The sequence below is a fragment of the Wasmannia auropunctata genome, unplaced genomic scaffold (assembly GCF_000956235.1).
Source record: "Wasmannia auropunctata unplaced genomic scaffold, wasmannia.A_1.0 LD334376.1, whole genome shotgun sequence".
Classification (NCBI taxonomy): domain Eukaryota; kingdom Metazoa; phylum Arthropoda; class Insecta; order Hymenoptera; family Formicidae; genus Wasmannia; species Wasmannia auropunctata.
This window is the reverse complement of record NW_012028514.1, coordinates 245,793-270,148: the sequence shown is the minus strand read 5'-3', so window position 1 is coordinate 270,148 and position 24,356 is coordinate 245,793. Positions and strand designations below refer to the sequence as shown.

General features: G+C 46.0%; 1 protein-coding gene across 1 annotated transcript in view; it reads left to right on the top strand.

Moving 5' to 3' along the window:
• LOC105458731 (semaphorin-2A) overlaps positions 1–18,444 on the top strand; it is a 139,746-nt gene extending 121,302 nt beyond the window's left edge. The window contains exons 4-11 of the mRNA XM_011704251.1: positions 2,462–2,524; positions 3,614–3,721; positions 4,997–5,267; positions 9,349–9,579; positions 9,877–10,290; positions 10,407–10,683; positions 11,133–11,580; positions 12,449–18,444. Coding sequence (XP_011702553.1) covers positions 2,462–2,524; positions 3,614–3,721; positions 4,997–5,267; positions 9,349–9,579; positions 9,877–10,290; positions 10,407–10,683; positions 11,133–11,580; positions 12,449–12,523 — 1,887 coding nt within the window. The 3' untranslated portion in view covers positions 12,524–18,444. The remainder of the gene's footprint in view (positions 1–2,461; positions 2,525–3,613; positions 3,722–4,996; positions 5,268–9,348; positions 9,580–9,876; positions 10,291–10,406; positions 10,684–11,132; positions 11,581–12,448) is intronic.
• Positions 18,445–24,356: the final 5,912 nt, after the last annotated feature.

The following is a 24,356-nucleotide window of genomic DNA, read 5'->3' as shown; positions in this document are numbered from 1 at the left end:
CTCTTTCAGATCTCCATGCGCCCGAATTTATAACTCGCGAAGGAAACATGCATACGTGTGTTTTTTTTATCCCAAGGATTCTTCGATGATATCTCGCTCAAACTCTGGACGAGGATTATTTTAAGCTGCTGACTCATGTTTTATCGATTGTGACGAGATCGCGGTCGTGTAAGATCGCTACTGACGACACACGTGATCGAACGTGAACAACGTTTGTGTCACAACGCTCGTTACTGTGCTTAATTAAAAGCGGCGAATGCATGTATAAGCCACGACACACGGTTGAAATTAAAATCTTCGAGTGACTTTAAAAGTGGCATTACACGTCGTAATGTCAGTCCATTCTTTGCGGAAGAACGCGAGACTCGAAGAGTCTTTCTCTCTTTCTATTTCTCTCTTCGTCCCTGCCGCAAGACTTTGCCCATCGTCTTTCACTATTTCTCGCCGTCTTCGCGCTCCCATCTCCGTGCCGGGCTCACGGACGGATTGTAATGATTAGTATAACGAGGAGAACTGCGGGAGGGGCTTACGGGTAAAGCGCGGATACCGGGAATTGCTCCGCTTTTAATTACCGCCGAGCTGCCGGCTGTGTACACCGACGCCTTAATGCACTGCGGTGCTTAACGAGTAATACGTCGTTATCAACGCTCACGCGGACGGTAAGCGAGGCTCGGGGTCGTAAATGATTTTAACGGTTTTCCAAGGTGGAAACTTGCTATTCGTGCCAATCCCGGGTCTTCGCGAAGCGACGACGGGCGAGAGAGAAACGATAGCGGGATCGAATACCGATCGATGGGGGGAGGGGAGGGGGGAGGAGGCTCGCTTCAAATCAAACTAATACAGGCGCGAGTCAGACAGAATAAGACGGCCGCGAGTAGTCCGTTATCATTGTGCTATTATTCCGTGCAGCGCGTACACGCTCATCGGAAACTTCGAGTCGAAGTTTATACCGGCAGTCATGGAGCGCGCTTATACTTGCGCGAAGCTGCAGGGACGCGACGCTGTTTGTAAGTGGATTATGCTTATAATGGGGCATTCCAAGTCCGTTCTGAATATTGCGACCGTGTATATATACCCCGTATACGCCGGGGTAAATCATGTTCGTATCCACTTCAACCGCGCGTCGCCTGGATTCTCGCCAACGTACATCCTATCCGACAAATTGTGCATAGGATGTGACTTTCGGAGTTCAGCGAATCATATGTAGAAACAATATTGTATATTTATCTGTTCCGCATTGCGGGGATTTCAATGCATTACGGCTGGCCGCGGACTGTTGCCGAGAGTTCATTTACCACTTTGGAGTTTGCAAAATTGCAAACGACGCGCTGTACACACCGCCGGATATAACGTCCTCGGTTAACTATCACGAGAGACGCCACCGCTCGGGGCATCTCTCGAGAGCGGAGATGAATCACCGATTCCTGATTGTGACCTCGTGGAAATAGCTCTATGATTTAACGTCCTATACGTCGTCTACTCTCGTCTCTCTGTGAGACCGCTCGTCCGGCACTCGTCGCGACGCGCGGAGAGCAATTCTTTCGGTAATTTATTGGTCGTAGATCAACGTCGGGGAAACGCTGTTTCGACTCACCCTTATACGTTCGGCCAGGACAATGTCGAACAGCGAGGTCGTTTCTGGCCGTGACAGTCCCGCGGAGCGGCACGCGACGTCCGCAGGAGATCGATCGTTAGGTCCGACGGCGTTTCGGACGATTGGTCTTGCAACGAACCACTTCCGCCGCGGTCGTATTCCACCGACTTACGCGCAGAGCGCATCGCAATGTCGGGAAGAGATTGTTGCACAGTGTAACCGCCATGTAGCAAGCACACATTTGCGAAACTCGCTTTTCCTAAATGTTTTCACACAAGGACATTGCATCGCATTCCGGGATAATGTAGAGAGCTTTGCTATTATGAGAGAAAGTATCCGGAACAACTCCTGGTTACGTTGATGCGATTCTTAAAGCAAAGAAAAAGGAACAGGGAAGAGAGAACGAAGAATTTCGTTATCTTTTCTTGTGAAAAAGCTTCTCTGTAAATCCTGAATATTGACCTTATTCCGACGCGTTTCCAGCGTCTTTCCAGCCGCGTTACGAGGAGCTGCTGCGACAGAGTGACGCAACACAAGGCTTGCAAAATGTGAAGTATGCACTTCTAACACTTCTCGTCAGGTCGAGCGTGTCGAGCGACCGTTCGTAAGAAAGGGGGCACTTACAAAGAGGAGCAGTCCTGCAGATTTTCCTCAAAAGATGAATAATTATGGGATCGCTTTCGAAGTAGAACTCCCTTTGTCTTTCAACGTGAAATGTTCCGGTTTTTTTGGACTTTCGAAAATATATTGCAACAAATGTTTTATACCTGGTACATGTCCGTGTAATAAATCTTCCAAGTTTTCCAATAAATTTTTTTTTAATTTACAAAGCGGTGTGATATAATTTATGTTTTTTCTTTGTTACAGAGGGACGCTCTGAATTTGGAACCCAGCAATGTGGCAAATTGCGTGTCCAAAGGCAAATCAGAGGTAGGTTTCTTTCTCACGCTTCGGTTTGCGGCTCTCTTTTCGCATTGCGCGTCGTCTTTGAGAAGAATTTTAATTCCGGTACCGGCAAACAGGGGCCCGAGTGCGCCCGCGAAACGGGAACGCCAAAGAATTGTGATTACAGAAAAAGACGTCGAATGTAACGTCGAGGAGAGAAAAAAAAGTCACAAACAACCGACGTGATGTAAAATAAAAGGACCGGTTTCTCTGAAGACGCCCAACGGCAAAACGAAAGACGCAAGCTTGCTTTTTAATAGACACTGCGGTGTCACTCCGTACCGTCACGATCGTATTCTCAGATCCCAGAGAGAGAGTGTATCTCATCATTTGTATCTTTAACGCAAAGGGATCTTACCGCGTAGCATTCTTCTTTTCGAATAATTTGCATTAGCTTCTTTCGCGTCTTAATTTCTGAATTAATGTACAAGTATATTTGAAGTTCTGATTAAAAGATAATCTCTCTCTTTATTTCATTTATTTTAATCGAATAAATTTATATAGATTTATGTAATTTTAATAAATCTTAGCATAAATACGTATTATAACGTCAAGAGAGATCTTACGCATGATGAATTTTTTCAAATCGCCATTATCGTGTCCTGGCCGAAAATCCAAAGTGAACCGTGGAACTCTGATTTTTTAACACGCGTTCATTTTTATTCATATCCCGAAATCGCGGTACCATAGCGATAAAACGGGGCACGATCGCGTTCCGCCCCGTAGACACGCGCGCGCGCGCTTATCACGGCTTCATTCGTATGCACCGTGTACGCGTCGTCGTCGAGGTGTAAGGTCCACGCAAATATTCCCTACGTGACGACAAAGCCAATTCATTTCCCGTGCACCGATTCGCCGCGAAATACGCGCACGACGTGATCGACCGCCGTGACGACTCCGTCGCGCCACGCGCGACGCGATCTTTCGCTTTCCCGAAAGAGTCCGACGGTAGACGCGACAGCGTATTGAACTCGTCTGTGCGCGTTATGTTCTATATGTCTGCAACGATTTTCTCATCGCCAACGCACGTCGCGCCATCGAATTTAATTTTCTCTCCGACCTTTCTCTTTCCAGCATTTCGACTGCCGAAACCACATAAGAGTGATACAGCCGATGGCAGACGGCAATCGCCTTTACATGTGCGGTACGAACGCGCACTCACCTAAGGATTGGGTGATTTACGTAAGTTTTCACGTTATTTTTTAATAGAAAAAAATATATATAAAAGACATAACATACATAAGTAGGGATTTTAGTATACATTGCATATACCTTGATCGTCCATCGACGTCTTTAAATATCTTCAATCTGAATGTCATTAAACTTTTCAGTTACAGTATGAGTAATTATTTTTATTTTCTCTCAACAGTAGGATATTGAAACAAATACTGCATTGCTTTCTCAACATCATTCAATTCTCTATTCCTTTTATGCCTCACAAATTGCAATGTATACTAAATTCGTTAAATTTGATTTTGTAATACGCGACAGTTTGTGATTGGATTGTGAAATTGTTAAAAAACGACGATTGGCCGGGCAAAGAGCTGTAAAAAAATGTACATGTAACATTTAAACGTTTGCTGTCATTTGTTTATTGAAAATTGAAAATGCGAAACGATGTTAAATACATCCGCAACTCCCCTTGAAATGTATTACGGATTCAGCGCGATATGTGCAACGCACACCGATTTGTGTTGCTTTACGCTTAATTTAATTAATTAATAACAGAACGCGAGGAGGCATCTGAAAATAATATCGTTAATTAATTTTCGCGTTACGAATAAATTTCACCGCCACTCACGCATTCCTCGGTACGTTCCAATTTAATTCCCGTCGAAATATTTAAAGCCATATAATGAATAATGCTGTTATTAATGGAAATTTACATGCATTATCGCAATAGTAGAAATCCACTCGATGTGATTTGCAAAGTTGCGAGCAAAGTGCATCAAAGCGGTCGGGTGGATGAATGAATCTTGCGCTTAAGCACCCGTGTAACAACACGACAAAAGATACAGTAGTTTCGCTTTGCTAAACATTACGAGTCCCGGGTGTGCTGTAACATCTCGCGCAATAATAACATCTAGCCGCTTACCTAAGCTACTGCTGGGAATTATGGCTACTAAATAAAGTTAAATTACATTGAGACGTTCGATATCTTGTAAATGTATCATATATATATACTAAAATATTATAAATTTATTACACAGCATGGTTCAAAATTATTGTTATTTCTTTCATATATAATACAAATCCATTAATTGACTTGAAATAGACTTTTTTCAAATTTAATCGAGAGCGTTTACTTAATATTCAATCAACAAGATTAAATTGTATAATTTCATTACCTTCCGTGAAGAAAAGATTTTTGCCCTTTAACTCACCCCTTTTGTTAACCATAACGGTTTATTGTCTGCGCCTATCTGACCTTGTCCCTCGAAATGATGTTCTTTCCAGAGCAATCTAACTCACTTGCCACGCCACGAGTTTGTCCCGGGAGTGGGGATGGGCATCGCGAAGTGCCCCTATGACCCTGCGGACAATTCGACGGCGGTCTGGGTCGAGAAGGGCAATCCCGGAGACCTGCCAGCTCTTTATTCTGGCACGAACGCCGAGTTCACCAAAGCCGATACCGTAATCTTCCGCACGGATCTCTACAATCTGACTACCGGTCGCAAGGCGTTCAGTTTCAAAAGGACTCTCAAGTACGACTCCAAATGGCTCGACAGTGAGTACTCTTTTTTTTCTACAAGCGATATCATTAGCCAAAAGCTTATAGTTAAACTTAATAAAGTATCTATATTCGTTGATCGAATCGAAGATAATATTCAATGACTTTATAACATTTCGGCGCGTTCGAATCTTATTCTTAGCGGTAGCTCCTTCCGAACGCGTATTTTCTATAATTACATTTTCCCCCTACGTGTAGATATCGATCGCTACGTCCACCATTACCAGACATACTTAGATCTCCGCACTTCATAGAGAAACCTTTACTCGAAGCCTGATAATTACGGCGTGTCGAGGCAACAATGAAATTTCCATTAGGCTTAGAGCGCGTAGTATTAACGGGAAGAGGGGGCTGTCCTTGATCGGCTAAAAAGCGAAGCAGGTCTTCCTGAAGAAAACCGTGAGCAGGAAGGGTGCTGCTTAGGAAATAGACAGGGAGTGCTTTGAAGTAGGACCCCAGCGTCAGCCGGGAACACGCTTCGGGTTCAAATGGATGCGAATAAACTGCCCCGCCTATTTTCCAAGGGGTACCATCGCCTTCCTCGCCGACGACTCACGCGGAAAAGCAAGGGGAACGGGGGCGGTCGAGGGAGAGAGGAAGAGACGGAGGGGTGTTAGGAGTAGAATTATAGGAGTTTGGAGGGCAATGTCGACGCTAGGTTCGCTATCGGACCGGTTAGAGAGGGTGTGCCGGATCTCTCTCTCTCTTCCCTTTCTCTCTTTCTCTACAAACGGGGTAATAAAATAACACCCCGACGCGATCTTCCTCGTCCTAAACGCCGCGTTCTCGGCGAAAGTACCCTCTCCTTTTTCTCGAAAAAGGAGAGAAAGCGAACCGACTGAAGAAGTTAAAGTTTTCCCGCGCCCGTCCGACGGAAACCGCTCTCCCGCTCTCCACCATTCTCTCCTCGTCTCTCGAGTCCCGCGTAGTTCGCAGGCCCGAGCAGTGCTTTAATCAGTTTTACCGGCTCTCTGATTCGTCGGCTTGGGATTATTGCGATCCTCTCGATTTTTCGTTATCGGAGCGCGAACGTGAGAGGCGCGGCAAGAGCGGCCCGGCAAGGAAATTGGAAAATGTAGATTAGGACGTGCGTCGAATATAGACACACAATCCGACATGGAATTTAATAGCGTAACTCGCGGGAGGTAGGGGCGTAGAGCGCGCGCTGATTTGCGATGATCAAGTGTAAATAGAATCCGATTCGTTAGGTACGTCGGTCGTGACGGGACACGAGGAATACGTCGAAAATTTAGTTATACGAGCGTTTAATATCGAAATCCCGCTCTATCCTTTGACTGTCTACGTTTTAAAATGATCGTCGAGAAAGTCTTGTTCCACAAATAGTTTACATTTCCCATTGAATATTATATTCGTTCGTTAGTTCGTCGAGTCAAATGCACAGGGAATATCGAAATTTTTGTCGAACAAAAATTTTTTTTTATTTATTTATTATCACAATTGTAACACAATTGCTCTTCTTTCGGCCGACAAGAAAATAAGTTGCCGGGATAAAAATTAATTTTAACCTCGTCCTTGTCACACCGCAATCCTTTCGCGGCGAGCGTTCACGCGCGACATACCGGCCCGGAATAATGGCGCAAGACGGTTAGACGGCTGCTTTGTATTTCTCGAGGGGGTTGCTTCCGCTTTTCCTCACTCCGTCGAAGCGTGCCGCCACTCGAACCCCGCTCCTTCAGCCGCCGTCGTCAGGATGGAAGGTCGCGGTATCGAAGCGGCAAAAGCCGGAGGGGACGGTCGGACGACTTTGTCCCACTTTGTATCCTTCGTGCCCTCCCGCGAGACGCATGATTAGCCATTTGTTTCGTCGTTTAATTTCGAGCCAGCAGCCCTTTCGCTACTCTCTCTCTGCCTCTTCCCTTCTCTCTCTCTCTCTCTCTCTCTCTCTCTCTCTCTCTTTTTCGTCCGTGCCTACTCCGTCTCCGAAGCTGCCACCTCTGTTCAGACCCTACAAGCAAGACTACTGAGCGTCACCATCAAGGACCATTCTCCGCATCGAGTTTGTCTATTAACAGAGGCGTTGATTAAAAGCAGGCGAGAGTCCCGGAAGAGACGGATGGGCTCCACGCGCGCTCCTCGTATAATCTTCGCGACTCTCCGACCCTTCCCTCCTTCTTCGTCCTCTCTTCTTCGCTCACAAGTCTCTCTTTCTCGACCTCTCTGGTCTACTCCGGCGGCAAGGGCGAGACGCAATGAAGACTGATGCGGTTCGTGGTGCGAGGTCATGATAAGGAAAACCGGCTCCGCGCGAGGGTAAATCGCGGACTGAAAGGGAGACGAAGAAAAATAGAGAGTGTAAAACGCAGTGGACTTAACAAGCTTTGAATAACTAGCTGACGAACGTCTACTTTCACGGATCCTTACGCGTGCGGAATGATGCTCGAACATTAACGCGCGACCGTCTTCTCTTTTTGCACCGTCCGCGCTGCATTTGAAAACTTGAAGCGCGTCTCTTTTCGTCGCGATGTAACGAGGCGCTCTTCTTCTCGGAGCATAATGGCAATAGCGAGCACTTTCAATATTCCGAAACTCCGTCGCACGTTGCTCGTCAACAGCGCGCCGGGATGCGCAATCAAAAGTCATCTCGCTATGAGACGCCTTGCAACGTCTCCTCTTCGGCAAATTATTTCTCTCCTTCTGCCTCACGGCCCGTCTCCGTCTATCTACAACCGGGGGCTTGTACCGCCCCAATATATCAAACTTCCGCCGTCGAAGCGTCAGACAATCGATTTAATCGTTGAACCGTGAGAGAGATTGCGGCGGCCTCCAGCCGAGCGCCGCCGCATAATGTAAAACCGACGAGAGAGAGAGTGAGAGAGATAGGGGCCCGGGCTCTGACGACGACGCGATTCGAACGTGGAAAAATTCGATTTTCTTCGCCATTTTCTCGCGTCACCAAACTCGCAACTTCGTCGTTGTGCGGGATAAATTAGTTTCCTCGATACAACAAGCAATTACATCAAGATTAAATCACAACGCTTGCTGCTCGCATCGAACTGCGAATAACGCGAATATCTGCGCAATTTATGCCATGATACAAAGGTCGGATCTGAATCTGGTTTTTAGGTCGGACCGCATAAAAAAATCATTGGTGGAAAACCAGTGAAACAAATTGAAGTTGATTTGCAGTAAATTATTTCCAACCGAGGTTTGAGTACGATAACTACGATCAGTGATATTTCTCGATCAGTGCCGCGAAACTGCCCGCCGTCTGTCGGAGCTCACAAACCGTTGGAAAGTTATTTCGGACTCTTTCTCCGCGCAACTTATCCGAAGATGATATCCGAACTCTTATAACTCAACTACGCGAGGTGCAATGATAAAGCTGACTCAATAGCGTTTCTCATCCCGTGTAACTTTTCCAGCTGGACTTCGATAAATTGCGATTTCATTTCAATTATTTGTGCGAGACAAATGTTAAGAAATTTATAAATTAATTTTACGCAAACACAACGAGATTGCACGATTGTTTACACTAAATTCAGTTTCTTTCCTAATTACCACGAAATTTCAAGCGACGCAATCAAAGTATATTGTTTCTAATCTAGCTCTGCTGTACGTAATCCCGTTTTTTACTCTCCCTTTCTCTCACTTCCTCCTGAAACAGACGCGAAATAATAGCATTGCCTACGAACTGCCTGCGGTTAAACGGAATATTCGGGGGAGATTATTGTCCGCGTTTGAATGGAGCTGGAACAGTCCCGGCGATGGAAGTTTTTACGCATAGAACGAGCAAGGACACCTTCTCGCGCACCACCCGCGGCGAATACTCGATTCGCGATTATTATTGTGCGCGATTATTGCGGAGTATTTACGCGAACTATCTGCTCTAGATGCAGTTATTTTGCTGTAGAATGAGGTAGACGCTAACGGCTAGATACGCGACCGTATAAACTCGCTGGCATATTCCGGTTGAACAATTTTGCAACTGCGAAATATTGTCTCGGCGAGGAATTGCGTGCGTGGAATCGTGAAAATTGAAACGGATTTCGAAGCGCTCGAAAATGTAATATTAAAGGACTAATGATGAGGGTAATATCGCGTCTCTTTATCTTTTTAGAGCCGAACTTCGTGGGTTCGTACGACATTGGCAGCCACGTGTTCTTCTTTTTCCGCGAGACCGCGGTCGAATACATAAACTGCGGTAAAAGTGTGTATTCCCGCGTGGCGAGAGTTTGCAAGAGGGACACCGGCGGTAAAAATATACTCGCGCAGAATTGGGCCACATACCTCAAGGCCAGATTGAATTGCTCGATACCCGGCGAGTTCCCGTTTTATTTCAACGAAATACGTGAGTACTGGCGTGTTGTACAACACGATATATATTTTTTGCTGCGTGACATTTTTTCGTACTATAGATAACTCTCACTTATCTCTATTTTTTTCACATTTAGAATTTAGTATTTTTCGAGATGTTTATTTAGGTTATCTTTCTTTCTAATAAAAACATTGAATATCTATAATGATGTATAATAAGATCTTGATTTTTTATGGGAAAAAAACTATTTTCACTACGATTGTGTTCATATTTTAACCGATATGTTCCGACGATATGTAATTGCATTATTGCGTACTTGCTGTCGCTCAGAGAGCATTTACAAGGTGCCGGGTGACGACACGCATTTCTATGGTACCTTTACTACATCGACGAACGGACTAATGGGCTCCGCGATATGTTCCTTCCACATTGACGCCATCCAAGAGGCTTTCCGCGGAAAGTTCAAAGAGCAAGCAACTAGTAGTAGCGCGTGGCTACCGGTTTTGTCCAACAAGGTGCCGGAACCGCGCCCGGGCCAATGCGTCAACGACACGGAGTCGTTGCCGGACACCGTCCTGAATTTCATAAGATCCCACCCGCTGATGGACTCCGCGATCTCGCACGAGAACGAGAAGCCGGTCTTCTACAAGCGGGATGTCATGCTCACGCGATTGGTCGTTGATAAGCTACGCATCGATTTCGTGGGCATCGATTTGGATTATACCGTCTACTACGCCGGCTCCAGTAAGTAAATTATCGAATGTCTGTCATCGACGAATACAAACGCGATCTGATTATCTCCCCCACCCCCCAAACCGATGTAAATGCCTGAACACGTGCCTCTTCGTCGCGTGTTACAGGCGATGGCCGCGTTCACAAGGTTGTACAGTGGATCGACAGCAATGGCGAATCCCAGTCGATCTTGCTGGACGTTTTCGACGTCACGCCGGGCGAGCCGATACAAGCGATGGAGATCTCGAAGGAGCATAAGGCTCTCTACGTGGCGTCGGATCATCGGATAAAGCAGATCGATTTGGTGATGTGCACACGGCGATACGACAACTGCCTGCGATGCGTCCACGATCCGTACTGCGGATGGGATAAGGACACGAACACGTGTAAACCCTACGAACCAGGGTAAGTGCTCGTCGCAAACGCGATCGCGAAATTGCGAATACACCGTCGCGCGGGGCGCAATTTATAGTCTCTAATTTTACGCAAGGTGCACACGTGTTATGCGAAACAAAGAGTGAAACATATATTTGATTTTCGTCATAATTTACTCGCTTGATTACGAATTACGGGCACGCAGATTTCGAAGCAGAAATATTCGCGCCGATTTTACGCATCGTATATTTCAGTTTACCGCAGATTCATTTCCGTCCGGTGAAACGAAATACTTTTACAAAAATAAAAAAATAAAAAATAAAAGGAAAAAAGAAAATTGCAGCTGGCGAATCAAAAATTCAATTTCGGAATATTTCGGAATAAAATAAACGGCAATGTGAATGTACGAAATTACGTACTTGCGACAGAATTATCGCGTGTAAATATAATTGTGACTCTTGATTTCTCTTTTCGCGCAGTCTTCTTCAAGACGTGTCGAACACCACGGCGGACGTTTGCGACAGCAGCGTCGGCAAACGGAAACTGGTTGTCACGTGGGGGCAGTCGGTGCATCTGGGTTGCTTCGTGAAGATGCCGGAGGTGCTAGCGAATCAGGAGGTACGGTGGTACCATTACAGCAAGGAGAAGGGAAGGTATCAGATCGCGTACAAGTACGGCGCCGGCGGCGACAAATTCATCGAGACCTCGGAGAAGGGTCTGGTGATCGTCGGCGTGAACGAGCAGGACGCCGGTAGGTACGACTGCTGGCTCGGCGGCGCTCTCCTGTGCTCGTACAACATCACCGTGGACGCGCACAGATGTTCGGCGCCCGCCAAGTCCAACGACTACCAGAAGATTTATTCGGACTGGTGTCACGAGTTCGAGAAGTACAAGTCGGCGATGAAGAGCTGGGAGAGAAAGCAAGCGGTAAGTCGATTCATCTTTTACTCCTCCCCCCTCCTCTCGAATCAGTTCGTAGCGTCCGATAGATAGATATTTCTTCAGATGCCGGGAGCATTTTTATTAAACGCGAGCGAAATGACGTTGCCGTATATCTCAGATATTCATATCATCCGTCCGTCATGTACGTATATATATAGAACCGTCATAAACCGTAATCGAGCCGTTCAAAATTTGCATTGCAAAGCGAGGTACAATTCAGCGGATTCTACGTATATTCAGTTATCTTTATATGCATCGGAACGGATGGACGGAAATTAAATATTTATCACGAAATTGCGCGATGCGAGGTAGAGAGTTTATTGTGGGAAAATACACCTACGGGCGTATAGTCCGTAAATCGATAATGTGTATCGATAAATATAATTGCATTTGATAGCGGCAAATGAGAATTACTCTGTGATTGTTCAAAATCGTTCGTGATCTTTTATGTATTACGCAACGACAACTCTTAACGCATATCGAAATCATTACAATTTGCACGGCAAAATTATTAATGTGGCTAGTCCATTTTACGTTCGGTCTATATAAATATTTGCGCTCGTATTAAGGCGATTATTAATATTTTATTATATATCATAACAGCATGGGTTTATAATAATCTCTTATAATTTACATGAATACTCTGATCAGTTGTAATCGGTTGTGATATTTATTTATATTTATTTACGATTATTTCGCGAATCGATTTCACGCAAGTTTAGCGATCGTCGATATCTACAGTTTCGAACACGTGGCATGCAGTACACGAGGCAACGTTTTAATGCACAACATATTGGGGAATCGAGATGCAGCTCCCTTCATAGCCCCGACGCGTGTCCTCTCTCTGTTTCAGCAATGCGCCTCGAGGCAGAACGACAGCAATCAGAATCTACACACGAACGAGGTGTACGGCACGCCCCTCGTCTGATGGAGCCGATCGTTGGGTCCCTCGTCGAGCCGAGATTATGATGACACGATGATACGCATAAGTGTCCCGCCAAGGAATCGCGGCTGGACCATGACCGGTTGGATCGGCCTGGCCTTCCTGTTGGCCGGTCACGCCACCGCGCTCGGCCCGTTGGTCACTCGAGGACTCTTATGTGACTGAGCGCGATTCGCGAAACCGGTGAACTCTCTCCGAATACCTTAAAAAAGGTGTGAGAAACGCGTGATCGATCGTGCATACTGCTATCCACGTGCCACGGTGTCGCTGCCGATCGCGAGTGACCATCGAATTTATTTGGCGGTCGGTGACCCGCGAGAATATTCCAGTTCCATTCTCGTCGCGCACCCGAGACTTTCCGTTACGTAAATATATATACACAATACGTATATATTTCGCACTCGAAATATATTGTATATATGTATATATATTTCGTATTCGCTTCACTGTAAATAAATGTGTCGCGCGCGAGCCGCGAAAGTGAGACCGGACGCTGAATGCCGCGAAATTACACGAGCGCGAGAGACACAGCGGGACGATCCTCGGCTCGGTAAATTTCGATACTCGTGCGCAATCGCGCACGGAGTGATGTTCCTCGGGGTGAACGGACGATACCTCTTGTGCCGAAGAATCGTGGAGACAGTCCTCGATTCCTCTCACACCTGGACCGATCGGTGGCTGAAAGCTGTACCGGAGTAAACGCGCAGTTCCCTTTCCTTGGACTTTTAATTAATTTGCGAGACGGAAGGAAATTTTATGTGTATATATACGGATATCGGAGCCTCATTTACACGGGAGACAACGCAACGTTGATCGCGATATCATTGTGACCGAGATATCGATTATCGATGGAACGTCAACATCAAGCGGTGCGTCGAAGGGAGAAAGGCGCGTTTCCCTGCAGTTGTTTTCGCATCCGCGATAGGGGCGACCGACGAGCGAGGTCGAGGTGGAGCTTCCCGACAACGAGGGTGGGGGCATCGATTGGAGAACACACAGTTCGCAAACGGCAAACGGCTCGCACCCGCGAGGCTGAGAAGATGCGGCGGAAAGTCGGAGGAAAGAAAGGTAAAACCATCGCGTCGCGGAATGGAGCGAGGAAAAACGAAACGTGGCCGACGGGCGCGTTTACGATGTCACGCAGGTTACATATGAGATTATTATCGGCTTTAGAGACCTTCGTGCGAGCCGCCGCTGCGCTGCTGCACTCGCGCGACGCTGGTTAGCTTTCCATATCACGTTCGCCACTTTTGCGGCGCGCACACGCCTATTTTCTACCTGCACCCCTCAAACTCACCCACCCCTCCCTCTCGACACCGGCGCGTTTTCCTTCATTTTTCCCTTCATATATCGCATCTCGACGATCGCGCGAGCTACCGCCTGTTATCTTTTGTTTGCGGGAACCTTCGTGTCGTTCTCTGATCATCGCCCATTATTCTTCGCGTATACCCACCTGAGACGCATGACGAAACGAGCGCGCGATGACGCCGCGTTTTTATCCCTCCCCGCACATTCGCATTGTGTGTTGATAAAAGCGCGTCGTACTCGCGTGTCGTGTCGTGTCGCGCGGAACCATCAAAAAACCGCGTCGGGCTCCAGTTCGCGAGGAACCACCACCTCGAGTCCCTTCGCGACGCGTCGTCATCGTCGAGAACCAAACAATCCTCTCCTCCTTTCCTCTCTTCAAATCAAGGTGCTACGCGGGTCTATTTCCTCCAAGGGAAATCGGAAAGACCCGTGGTCTCAGATCCCCGCATACATTTCCTTCAAGTGCGCGTAACCTCGTTTTTTTTTTAATCCGATTCTTTCCTCACGGACACACACGCGCGCGTGCGCGCGCGCGCGCGTACACGAGAAATGCGTATATGCACTTAACGAGCGATCAACGGCGACCGTTATGTATACGCGCCCGTGCACTGTACATAATACCGGACTTAGAGGAGTCACGTGTACACATTTTCCGCTTAGATAAGTCTAATATTAGCGTAGGGGATATACATGTTTGCTTATAAGTTTTCGATGAACACGGCCGGAGAGAGATCTCTCTCGTTGCATCCCGCGGTATCGCTGAGCAAACCGGAGTGAACGACCGCCGGCAAAACTAAACGCGGATGCTCTGGGGCACACATCGAGGCGGGCGATCGTTTGGACGACTTCCGGACTCGAGAGACTGCGCGGGCTGTCGGAGCCAGCATTGCGTTCCTTTTTTTTTCCGCGTATACATCCAACACTTACACGTGCTTTGGCATGGAAAAGCCTACGGCGCGCGGCGTCCGTGAAATCTGCTTCGCCCGAAAATCAACCGGAGCACTTCGGCATCACACCGTTACTTGATTTATCTTGAGATATTAAATACGTCGATTATTACCTTTTTTTTAATTATCATTGGCTTTCGTTACGCTCCATTTTTCATACCGCTCGAGAGCTTCTTTCGGATGTGGGAACGGGCGTTTCCGAGTTCGTGATTATCTGTACATAGATAATAGCGTTATATTTTTATAAAAAAAAAATGACAGGGAAGACTTACTTGCTAAAAAATAACGGCATGATTTTAATGTATTGTTAGTATTTCGACTATTCGCTTTCAGTCAAGTTTGATTGGACGCGAAAAAATAACTGGACTTTGAAATAAACAAATATTTTTCGACACGTAAAATGACAGAAATTCAATTTTGCCATGCTTCATCGCTAATTTTGCAAGTTGCGTACGTCCTCGTTTATAGCAATCGTCCATGAAAATATGCAAAACTCGCGCCATAGTGGAAAATAGCGTTCGTGTTTAGCGTCCGTCCGACTTTTCCTCGGAGATTCTCGACATACATTTTATAATCAACGCGACAACAAGCGGTTTAATCGGTGCTCATTTAGCGCGGTTTGTCGAACGATCGGCGTATCGAGATAGCACCCCAGCCAAGCCATAATCAGCACACAATACACGTAGGCTATAAAGAGTAGTAGGGGAGGTCATGACGCCTTTCTACACACGGATTTCAGTTCCCACAAGTAGTTTGTCGCATCGGCGCATAGTTTTCGCTCTTACTCTTAAGTTTTTGTAAATAGACAATTTAGATAAGTAATATCTACAGTATCCTCGGTAATACAGCAGCGCGGGGATGCCCGATCGAGCCTCGGTGCGCGCGCGTCTGTTATTAACTTCTGTACAGATATCGTCGCGATTGAAGACGATTTACCTTTTGTACCTATAAGGCTCAACCTATACGAGATGGTATGCGATAAGTGGGAGGGACTCCGATAAGGAAACCGCTGAAGGAATCTGAGAGAATGGCGGGAGTTGTACCTAAGCGAGATCTAGGAAGACGTAAGAGAGTAAATACAATAATCTAATCCTCGAGTATGTACTTATTATGAGCTTCAACAAGTATTGAATAGTATTATGACGTAGGATTTAAGACGGAACACACGTTAGGGATAAAATCGAGAGACTTTCGGATCGACCGAGCCAGCCGCGAAGTCGCGCGGATCGACGAGGATTCCGTTGCCCCTCGAAAGTTTCTCTCGTCGCTCTTGAAAATTTTCGCGCAGAAGACCTTCGCGTTTTCGAACGAGAACGAGGAGCGAACTCACTCCTCGTCGATCCGCTCGGTCCACTTGTATCTACAAATCATCCTTAAATTCATCCAATCATCAACCGACGTCCCGGATCGTACTAGATCGCAGACGTGTCTGGATATATAGAGAGGAGCAAAGAAGAGCGGTCGAAAGAGTGCTATGTACGCGTGTTTGCGTATGTGTGCGTGCGTGCGTGCGTGCGTGCGTGCGTGTGATTGCGTGATGTCATGGATTGATACGTAAAGAATAGTAACTTACCTATCGTATATTTAAAGAAAGTTATAAAAAAAAGAGTAAAAGCAAACGTAATATTACGATAGAATAGTAAAGTACACGAACTTTGGCTAAGAGCGCCTTCGTGCAGTCCTCGTGGACCACGTAACGCCATGTCATCCCGCGCGTTTACGGTGACGGGGGAAGAGAAGGAGGGAGGGACGGTGGGTCGTATCGATCGTGAATGATGGTCCCCCGGTTCTTGCCGGATGTGCGAAGAAGTGCGTGCCCGATGCGAGTGCACGAGGGCGCGCTTCGGGTTGGAGTAGGCGTGATCACGGAAAGCAATCTAAGTTGAACCTAAAGTTGTTAGATATATTATTTGTAAGATTACTGTATGTTGCGTGAATGCGATTGATGCGGCGGGATATCGCGAGCGGAACGATCGATCGGCGACGTAGAGAGGAAAGGTAGCCTGCCCCGCCAGCGAGGCAAAGTAGTTTCGCCGCTGTTCGTCGAGACGTCGAGCTCGAAACGCACCCGAACGTTAGAGAGAGAGGGAGAGAGAAAAAAAAACAGACCTCAAGACATCACTGCCTGCGAAATCCTAATCGATTATCCCGCAACGTCGACCGCGAGAAGGTGAGATAGACTATAGAACTCGGTTTAATGTAATGCGATACGAGACGATTTTGGGTGACGAGCCCTACTCGTGGTTACTCGTGTAAGGGAAAACGCAAAGGGGGAAGCGACGCCCTAACTGAATAATTAGTTACGATGACATTACTACTACGATAGGAGGAAGGAAAAGAAAGATAGGACCCGCGATAACGATTTATTAAAATATATCACTAGGACTAGCCGACGACTGTCTTAGGTTTCAAGTATCGGAAGCGTAGACTCGTTTCTCGGGTGGTGTAGCGAAGGAAGGGGGACGGGACGGAGAAGGATTTGCTACACATGGCGCTGCGTGTACCCTTTACTTTTTTCAACCTGAAGATCACGGACGCGGAAGAGCGGGAATGATTCGTTTGACCGATTTCCTCTTAATTTCGCCCGCCTTTCTTTCCGCTCTCGTGTCACCGTGCGCCGTTTTTCTTCCGTTTTTCTTTCTTCCCCCGCCCATTTTTTTTACGGATATATCTTGCCTTAAAGCAGAAAATTGGAGCGAACTCGCGCGCTCGCGCGCGAGATTAATAGTCCATTCGTATCGTGGAAAACTCATCCTTCATCATCGCCGTATTTTTCTTCGTTCCTTCGGTTCGCTTCTTTTTTGCATTTTGCTCGTTCCTGTCGACAGCAGAGCGATCAAGGGTGGAAATTAGGGCCGGGCGGCAGCGCGCCGTGAGTCGTTTTGAAGCTCGTAGGAGAGCCGATATACCGCTTAGGGGAATTCAATTTAGCCGCACGGTGTAAGGGACGGATCCGCGCAGCGCTCGAGGTAACGCCACCCGCTACCTCGGGCATGCATCGGCGCATCGGCAGTTTTGTTTATGGAACGTAATCGTGAATATCGATCTTCCTCCAAGCGCCCCCGCCAAACGTTCTATTTGTTCGCACCGGGCGATATGTTTATCGATTAAATCAATTCGGCCACACGCGTCATCAGCCTGCGCTCGTCCAACGAGAGCACAGTTCTTTCTGCTCAGAATAAAAGTAACTTTTCGAAAGGTTGCGCAAAATTTTATGTTTAAAATCATTTCTATCTCGGGATTAAATCAAATTTTATCGTTCATATTATAATTATGAAGAATTGTCTTGTAAATTCTGCAGCTGCTTTGGATTGAGAACGAAAGCGGAATCCCGCTGAGTATACTGTTGTAATTTTAATCTGCGTTGCGCACGATCACACGCGATATACGATCGATCGATTCACGGTACGCGCCGCCTAGAAAAATTCAGACTTATCGACACGTATGTGCGATTATCATCGTTAATAACACGACCGTAGGTAATTTTTAGTTCAAAGAATTTCGTACGATAAGAGACCCTTTTAGATATTCACCTATTACCTAAACCTAAACATCCAATCGCTATTTTTATCAAAAAAAAACATGTTAAAAATCTTTAATAGTTATCCATTGTTCACTATTGCTATAATAAAGTTTTGCTTTAATAAATGATTGATCTGTACGTAATTATTTTACCCACGTTCCCATGACTTGTCGCAAGACTGCGTAAGAAGCGCTATAAATTGTATAAGTAGTATACCTCAAAGATAGACATTTGATACGCATAAAGCTCCTGTTTTATTGAAAGGATAGGCCACTTATAGACTTTATTCAAGTCTTCGAATAATAGAAGAAGGACACCGAGGAGCGCGCCAGAAACCCCGCAGGTAAGTCCAACTCCTGTAGAACACAACTGATCACGGATGCTTTCCAGTTCGTCGACGCCGTCGACGGCGGCGGAGGGTGGAGGCATGAAATTTGCGACCTCGTGACGCGCAAAATGCAATCAGCGGACCGCGAGAAAAAGGATTCGAACGTCGCCCGGAGCGACGGCGAACGGCACGGTATGCTTCGTTCGAGCATCACCTCGATCGATAGAACAACCTTAATGCCGGTATATACTCTCCATTTGAATAATTACGGACTTCACGGTACACATGTGTAGCCGCGGCTATAGACCTCTAGCTGACGGACGTCATCGACGTCCGACTTAGAGGGATGGACGACGCCTGCGTCACGGCGTCGTCTCGCGAGCTATTGTCGCGATAGGGTTCTTGATCCATTGTGACGTCATCGGAACGATAACCGCGTTCGAGCGGTCTACTCTTTCTCGGACGTACGCTTCTTTAGAACTCCGTGACGTGGGCCGATTGACTTCAAAGGTGCGCTTTGCAATGTTACCACGCTTTACCGCGGGCGGGTTTGCTGCGGGAAAGGTCGTGGGAAACGTGCATGCGATGTTCCCACAAACGGGGTTGGATGTAAAGGCGTCCTGAAATCGACACGCCTCGTCGGTGTCGATGTTTGTTGTATTTAAAGAACGCTCGAGTATAGCTCATGACATATGACACAGCTCTGCCGTCATAGATTTACGCGATTTTATCACTTACGCACATCTCACGGACGCACGCGAAGACTATATATAGGTACTTTCACGGTTTCAAGAGGCGAGAAACCGAATTAGGTGATCAACCGAATGATGCAGCGAAACGAAGAATTCTTCAGTTTCTCGTCAGTATTCTTATGAAAGGAAAAAGAGTATGGTACGAGCTCCGCGAAAGTATACGAGCTGGGAAAATCGATTCGACTTAGATCGTATCTTGAATCCGAAATTCCTAAACTCACGCGGAATTCAATTTAAAAATCTAATCCGATAAAAGCGATATATCGACACGTTGCCGCCGCGCTCGGAACTCGCGCTCCGGTCCAGCGAGGTTCGACGGCTCGTATTAAATCGGCGCGAGTCTATTGATCTTAACTTTGTTAGCCATGCCAAACGCCGATGAAAGATATATACATCGGCGCCGATACGGAGATTGAGTTCGACTATCGCTTGATGGTTCGCGGGCGCGCGTGTTCCATAAGTGGTTACAATCAACGGTGCTTTGCTGTCGCCATTGAATAAAACGTATTCCCGGTGCTACTAGAGCACACGGGGCGGTGGACCCATTGACGGGCACGTATCGATGATAACGAGCGATACCTGAGTGCGTAGCGTAAACTGCAAAACGCAATTGCCGTCAAAGCGGCGCGTTTATGGTCGTCTTTATCGCTCTGCCTCTACGCGCCCGGCGCGTCCTTTGTGAATATTTCAGTTATCCGCGGCCACTATTCCAAGGTTTTAATGGAAATGCCCGATCCGCTTTAATTAACTATTACGAACTATTCGAGCGTCCGAATTGTTGGAGGCACGGAGGGGAGGCGCATGTCGAATGTTTATTCTTTCGCGTATCCCGCGCATCACGCGAATATTTGCACGTGCGGTATCCGCTAGTTTATATTCGTTTCATATTTGTGCCACGGATATATGCACGGGAGTTTATCCACGAAGCTCTGTGCCGCTTAATTCACTTTACTCTTTCTGGAAATACGTGTGTGTATGTGTGTACATATGAATACAAAACCCGATACTGTTTTGTTAGAAACAACTCATATTACAATGCGCAATGCTATCGCGCAATGTATACCCGTAGTAGTACTTTTGATTCTCATTAATAATGCACAGTTGCAAATGGGTTAAAATATTTGACGCAACAGTGTATTATATATAATTTATTAATTCCTACTTACATTTGATATTTGTGGTGTAATACACTGATGTAGAAACTATATTAATTAGTTCAGGGAATATTTACGCCCTTGTTATTTACGCTATTGTTATTTACGCTCTTTTTGCATGCTAATAATATAATAATATAACGGCAATATTCTCGCTCCCTGAGAAAGTCTAATTAAAAGACATAAAAATATCTACTGTCCCGTCTTATATTTCCTCTAAAAGAATTGACCCGTAAAGAAAAGGTATTCTTGTTCGTGCTATTTTCGTGATGTAGATTAAGATCAGCTGAAGCAATGATGACGTCAGAAATAAAAATATATTTGCCGTTTCTTTCTTAATCCGCTTAATTATCTGACGCCCGAAGGTTTAGAATTGGACGGCACAGGACGGATCAGGATTCAAAACTAATGGCCTAAGTCCTAGCTAATCCCGCGATCCATTAATATATCGCTTCCTCGTTTCATTTCTCCATCGCGACATTCTCCACCCATGATTAGCGTATCATTGTCCGCTTGCCACTTTTGTTCTCCTCCCCACGTTTCTATCACGCGGAATGATTCATGCATTGCTATCCTCCGCTTGTGCATGAAGTAACCAATGCAAATCGGTTAGCCCCCCGCCGATGCATTATCGAGATATCGACCTGCCGCGACCCGTATTTCCAGCATCACCGCGATATAATATTAAAAAATCACTATTCGAAACCAGTCAGCCGCAAATCGATTTAACTTCGCGATAGCCGCAATTCCCGTTTTAACCGTCATTTGTCTTGCGTTCAGGACAACCGAATCGTAGTCCGTTGACATTTTTCGAATCCCCGCTACGAGTTCTCGCCCTATTTCAGGCTTCACATTCAGCTCAGTGAATCGCTTGTTAAATTTACATGCGCCGTTTTACCATTTTATCTGCACGCCAATGAATTTTCGCAAATAAGAATAAAAAAAAATATAAAAAAACAGAAGTAGAGCAAGATCACGTTGATGCAACGTGCATTTATCTTATGGTATACATTTTTACCCTTAATATAATCTCATTTCTACCTGAATTTAATTTCGATCTTCTATCCCCCTTTATCGCTGAGCATCATTCTGTAGAATATATAAATTATACAAATAAAAATTTTATGTTGTACATATTTGCAACAGATTTACTTGTTTCATTTTAATTTTCAATTCTCCGCTCCTATCGTTACCTTTTGCTTACAAGGTTGATCGCCCTCTTCATCTCTTCGTTAATCTCCCAGTTTTTTCTTTTTACAGCAACCATCTCTTCCGCGCGCGAGTGTTTTTTCTCGCTCTTCTCCTTTTTTTTTACTATATTGGATGGGTGGCGAAATTTATAACGCCACCCTCGAGGTACAAGGATCTAAGCGTTAAGGCTAACGGCCTCCACTATCCGGCGGTATACGACTCTACTACACTCAACGGCCTGATAATGCTTTACTTGCATTATGGAAAACAGTTCGTTAAAACCGTATTATCCGCTCCGCCGAGCGGCGGCGCCGGCCAGAGGCTCAGCTGCGTGTTAGGCGCTGCTGTATATCGCGATATATCGCCTCTCGATGGTCTTCGCCGTAACAAGTACTTCGAGAATTCATGAGGAAACTTGGAGGGTTCAAAGGGAGAGACCTTAGCGCCGTCAAGGGTTGCAATAGCGGGTGATACAGTTATCAAGAACCTGGACTGTGACCTACTGCATACAATACCCTTCCCCTCCTCCTTTCCGTCTCGGTATCCTTCGTAGATCCCTTTGATCTGAAGAAGGAAGATGTCCAATATCAACTAATACAATAATAGTAACCGGAGTCGAGAGAATGATTATTTTGCGAAATTAATTCGTGAAACAAAATTAATATTTTCTTATAATAAAAGATATCTAAGAAAGAAGGTAAATAAAAAGCTTAATTTTCGATATTCGTGACGTCGTAATTACTTTCTGATGGTCTTTGGTAAACTTAATAATTCATTAATAATCCTAATATTCTTTTCCGTAACATCTAATTAATGATACTAAAGCGATATAAATAATTTATGTGATGTCGTATAAATAATATGATGATGCCATAAAGTCATAATGTATCTTCTAGTGACATACTCTTCTTACACATGGAGGACGGATTCTCAATTCGAATACGGTATTGTCTTCGACTTCCGTCCTTATCGCCGGTTCCCCGGCGTAGCTTCCAAGATTGTAACGCGCGACGAAGGAATCTCCTAAGTTCTTAAGGCTCCGGTCGAAGCCACCTCGATCTTCGACCGTGTCGTGTTACCACGCCCACTGACTGCGCCGCATCTATCGTCTCATTGTGCTTTAAACAAAGCGACCGCCGTGAATTGTCCGCGGGATTTAATGAAAGAAGAATCCCCGCAGTCACCCACCACCACCTACGTCCGTATCCCGCGGGGCATCCGGCATCAAATCTTCCGATCGATTCCTGAATTTATATCGCGGCGAGGCCGCGAAATAGGCGTGGAATCTGTTAAACGAACCGTGAACCGACATCCGAGAATTTTTCATTGAACAGAGGAAAATCGCTTCGCGCCGTCGGTCGGAGCGCTCATCGCGAATTCCGTTTGAGAGCCGTGGCACGAGATTGCTTCATTTTTGACTGTCTCTTAATTAACGAACGCACGAGGAAATTGCGGGCGATTCTATATTGGTAGAGGCGAGTGATTAATCCGCTCTACTATTTTAAGCAAGGCGAAAAACTGTCAGGAACATTATGGATATTTAAATTTTAACTGACGCGCCCCAGCGTGATCGTAGGAGTGTGCACTACAAATGAAAGCTCTCGTTGTACCTCGGACTCGTTACCGCTATTTAATCCTGTCGTCAACAGGCATGTTTCGATACTCTACGAGGCTGCACGGTGACACGTCCATAGCAGAAAAACAGCAGACAGATGGTTTGTGAAAATCAAGCCTCTTGACAGTGCTTCAAATTTTTCGGCAAAATGCAAGAGTTTGCGTGATCATGCAACATGTAGCGTCCGACGACTCTCAGTTCGAAATTAAACCCAGCGAAAACTTAAATCCGCATCGTAAGTACTTTAAACTTTTTTTTAAATATACAGATAAATAGCTATCTACTTCGATAAATTTTTGAGGCAATAAAGAGGCTCAAAAGGGAAAAAAGGGCAATAAATATTTTTGTATAATATTTCTATAAAAGATTGATAAGTAAAATTTATTACCACAGTCTTAAGGGACTAATGTACCTTCTGGCTTAGAGAAGCCTTCATTTTTCATTTGATAAAGAAATTAGTACGATTTTGCCTAGTTTTACTTGCTTGTACGAATTTTTATTCCGCTTTGACCAACTTTCAACTTAAAATTCTTACAAACTAGAACGAAAACAAGAGAGATTTCTGGATGTGACGTGCGCGCGGGAGGGTGTTTTAACGACTGAGGGGCAGGGAGGTTCGGTGGCGGGATAAGAGAGAAACGAGAGTCGAACTTTTTGACGACTGCGACCGCACCGGCGAGATAAACGTCGCCCCTTTTACGAGTCGCTCGACAGAGAGCGGCTAGTAGATAGCGACATGCACGGGTCAGCCGTTCCCCACAGCGGCGTAACGACTTGTTTTGTCAAGCGGCGGATCGAACGGCACAAATCACTCGGTGACAAGGGAGAGACGGCTGCAGATGAGGGACGATCGTGCGTCGCTCCAGAAATCGCTGCGAGCGGCGTTTTCGTGGACTTTCGCGCCGTTTGCGGAGCGGAGAGAGAGAGAGAGAGAAAGACAGCGGAAGGTTTTGCCGTTGTTGCGGTCGAGGGAAATACGGAAACAGAGGCGCCGAGGAAC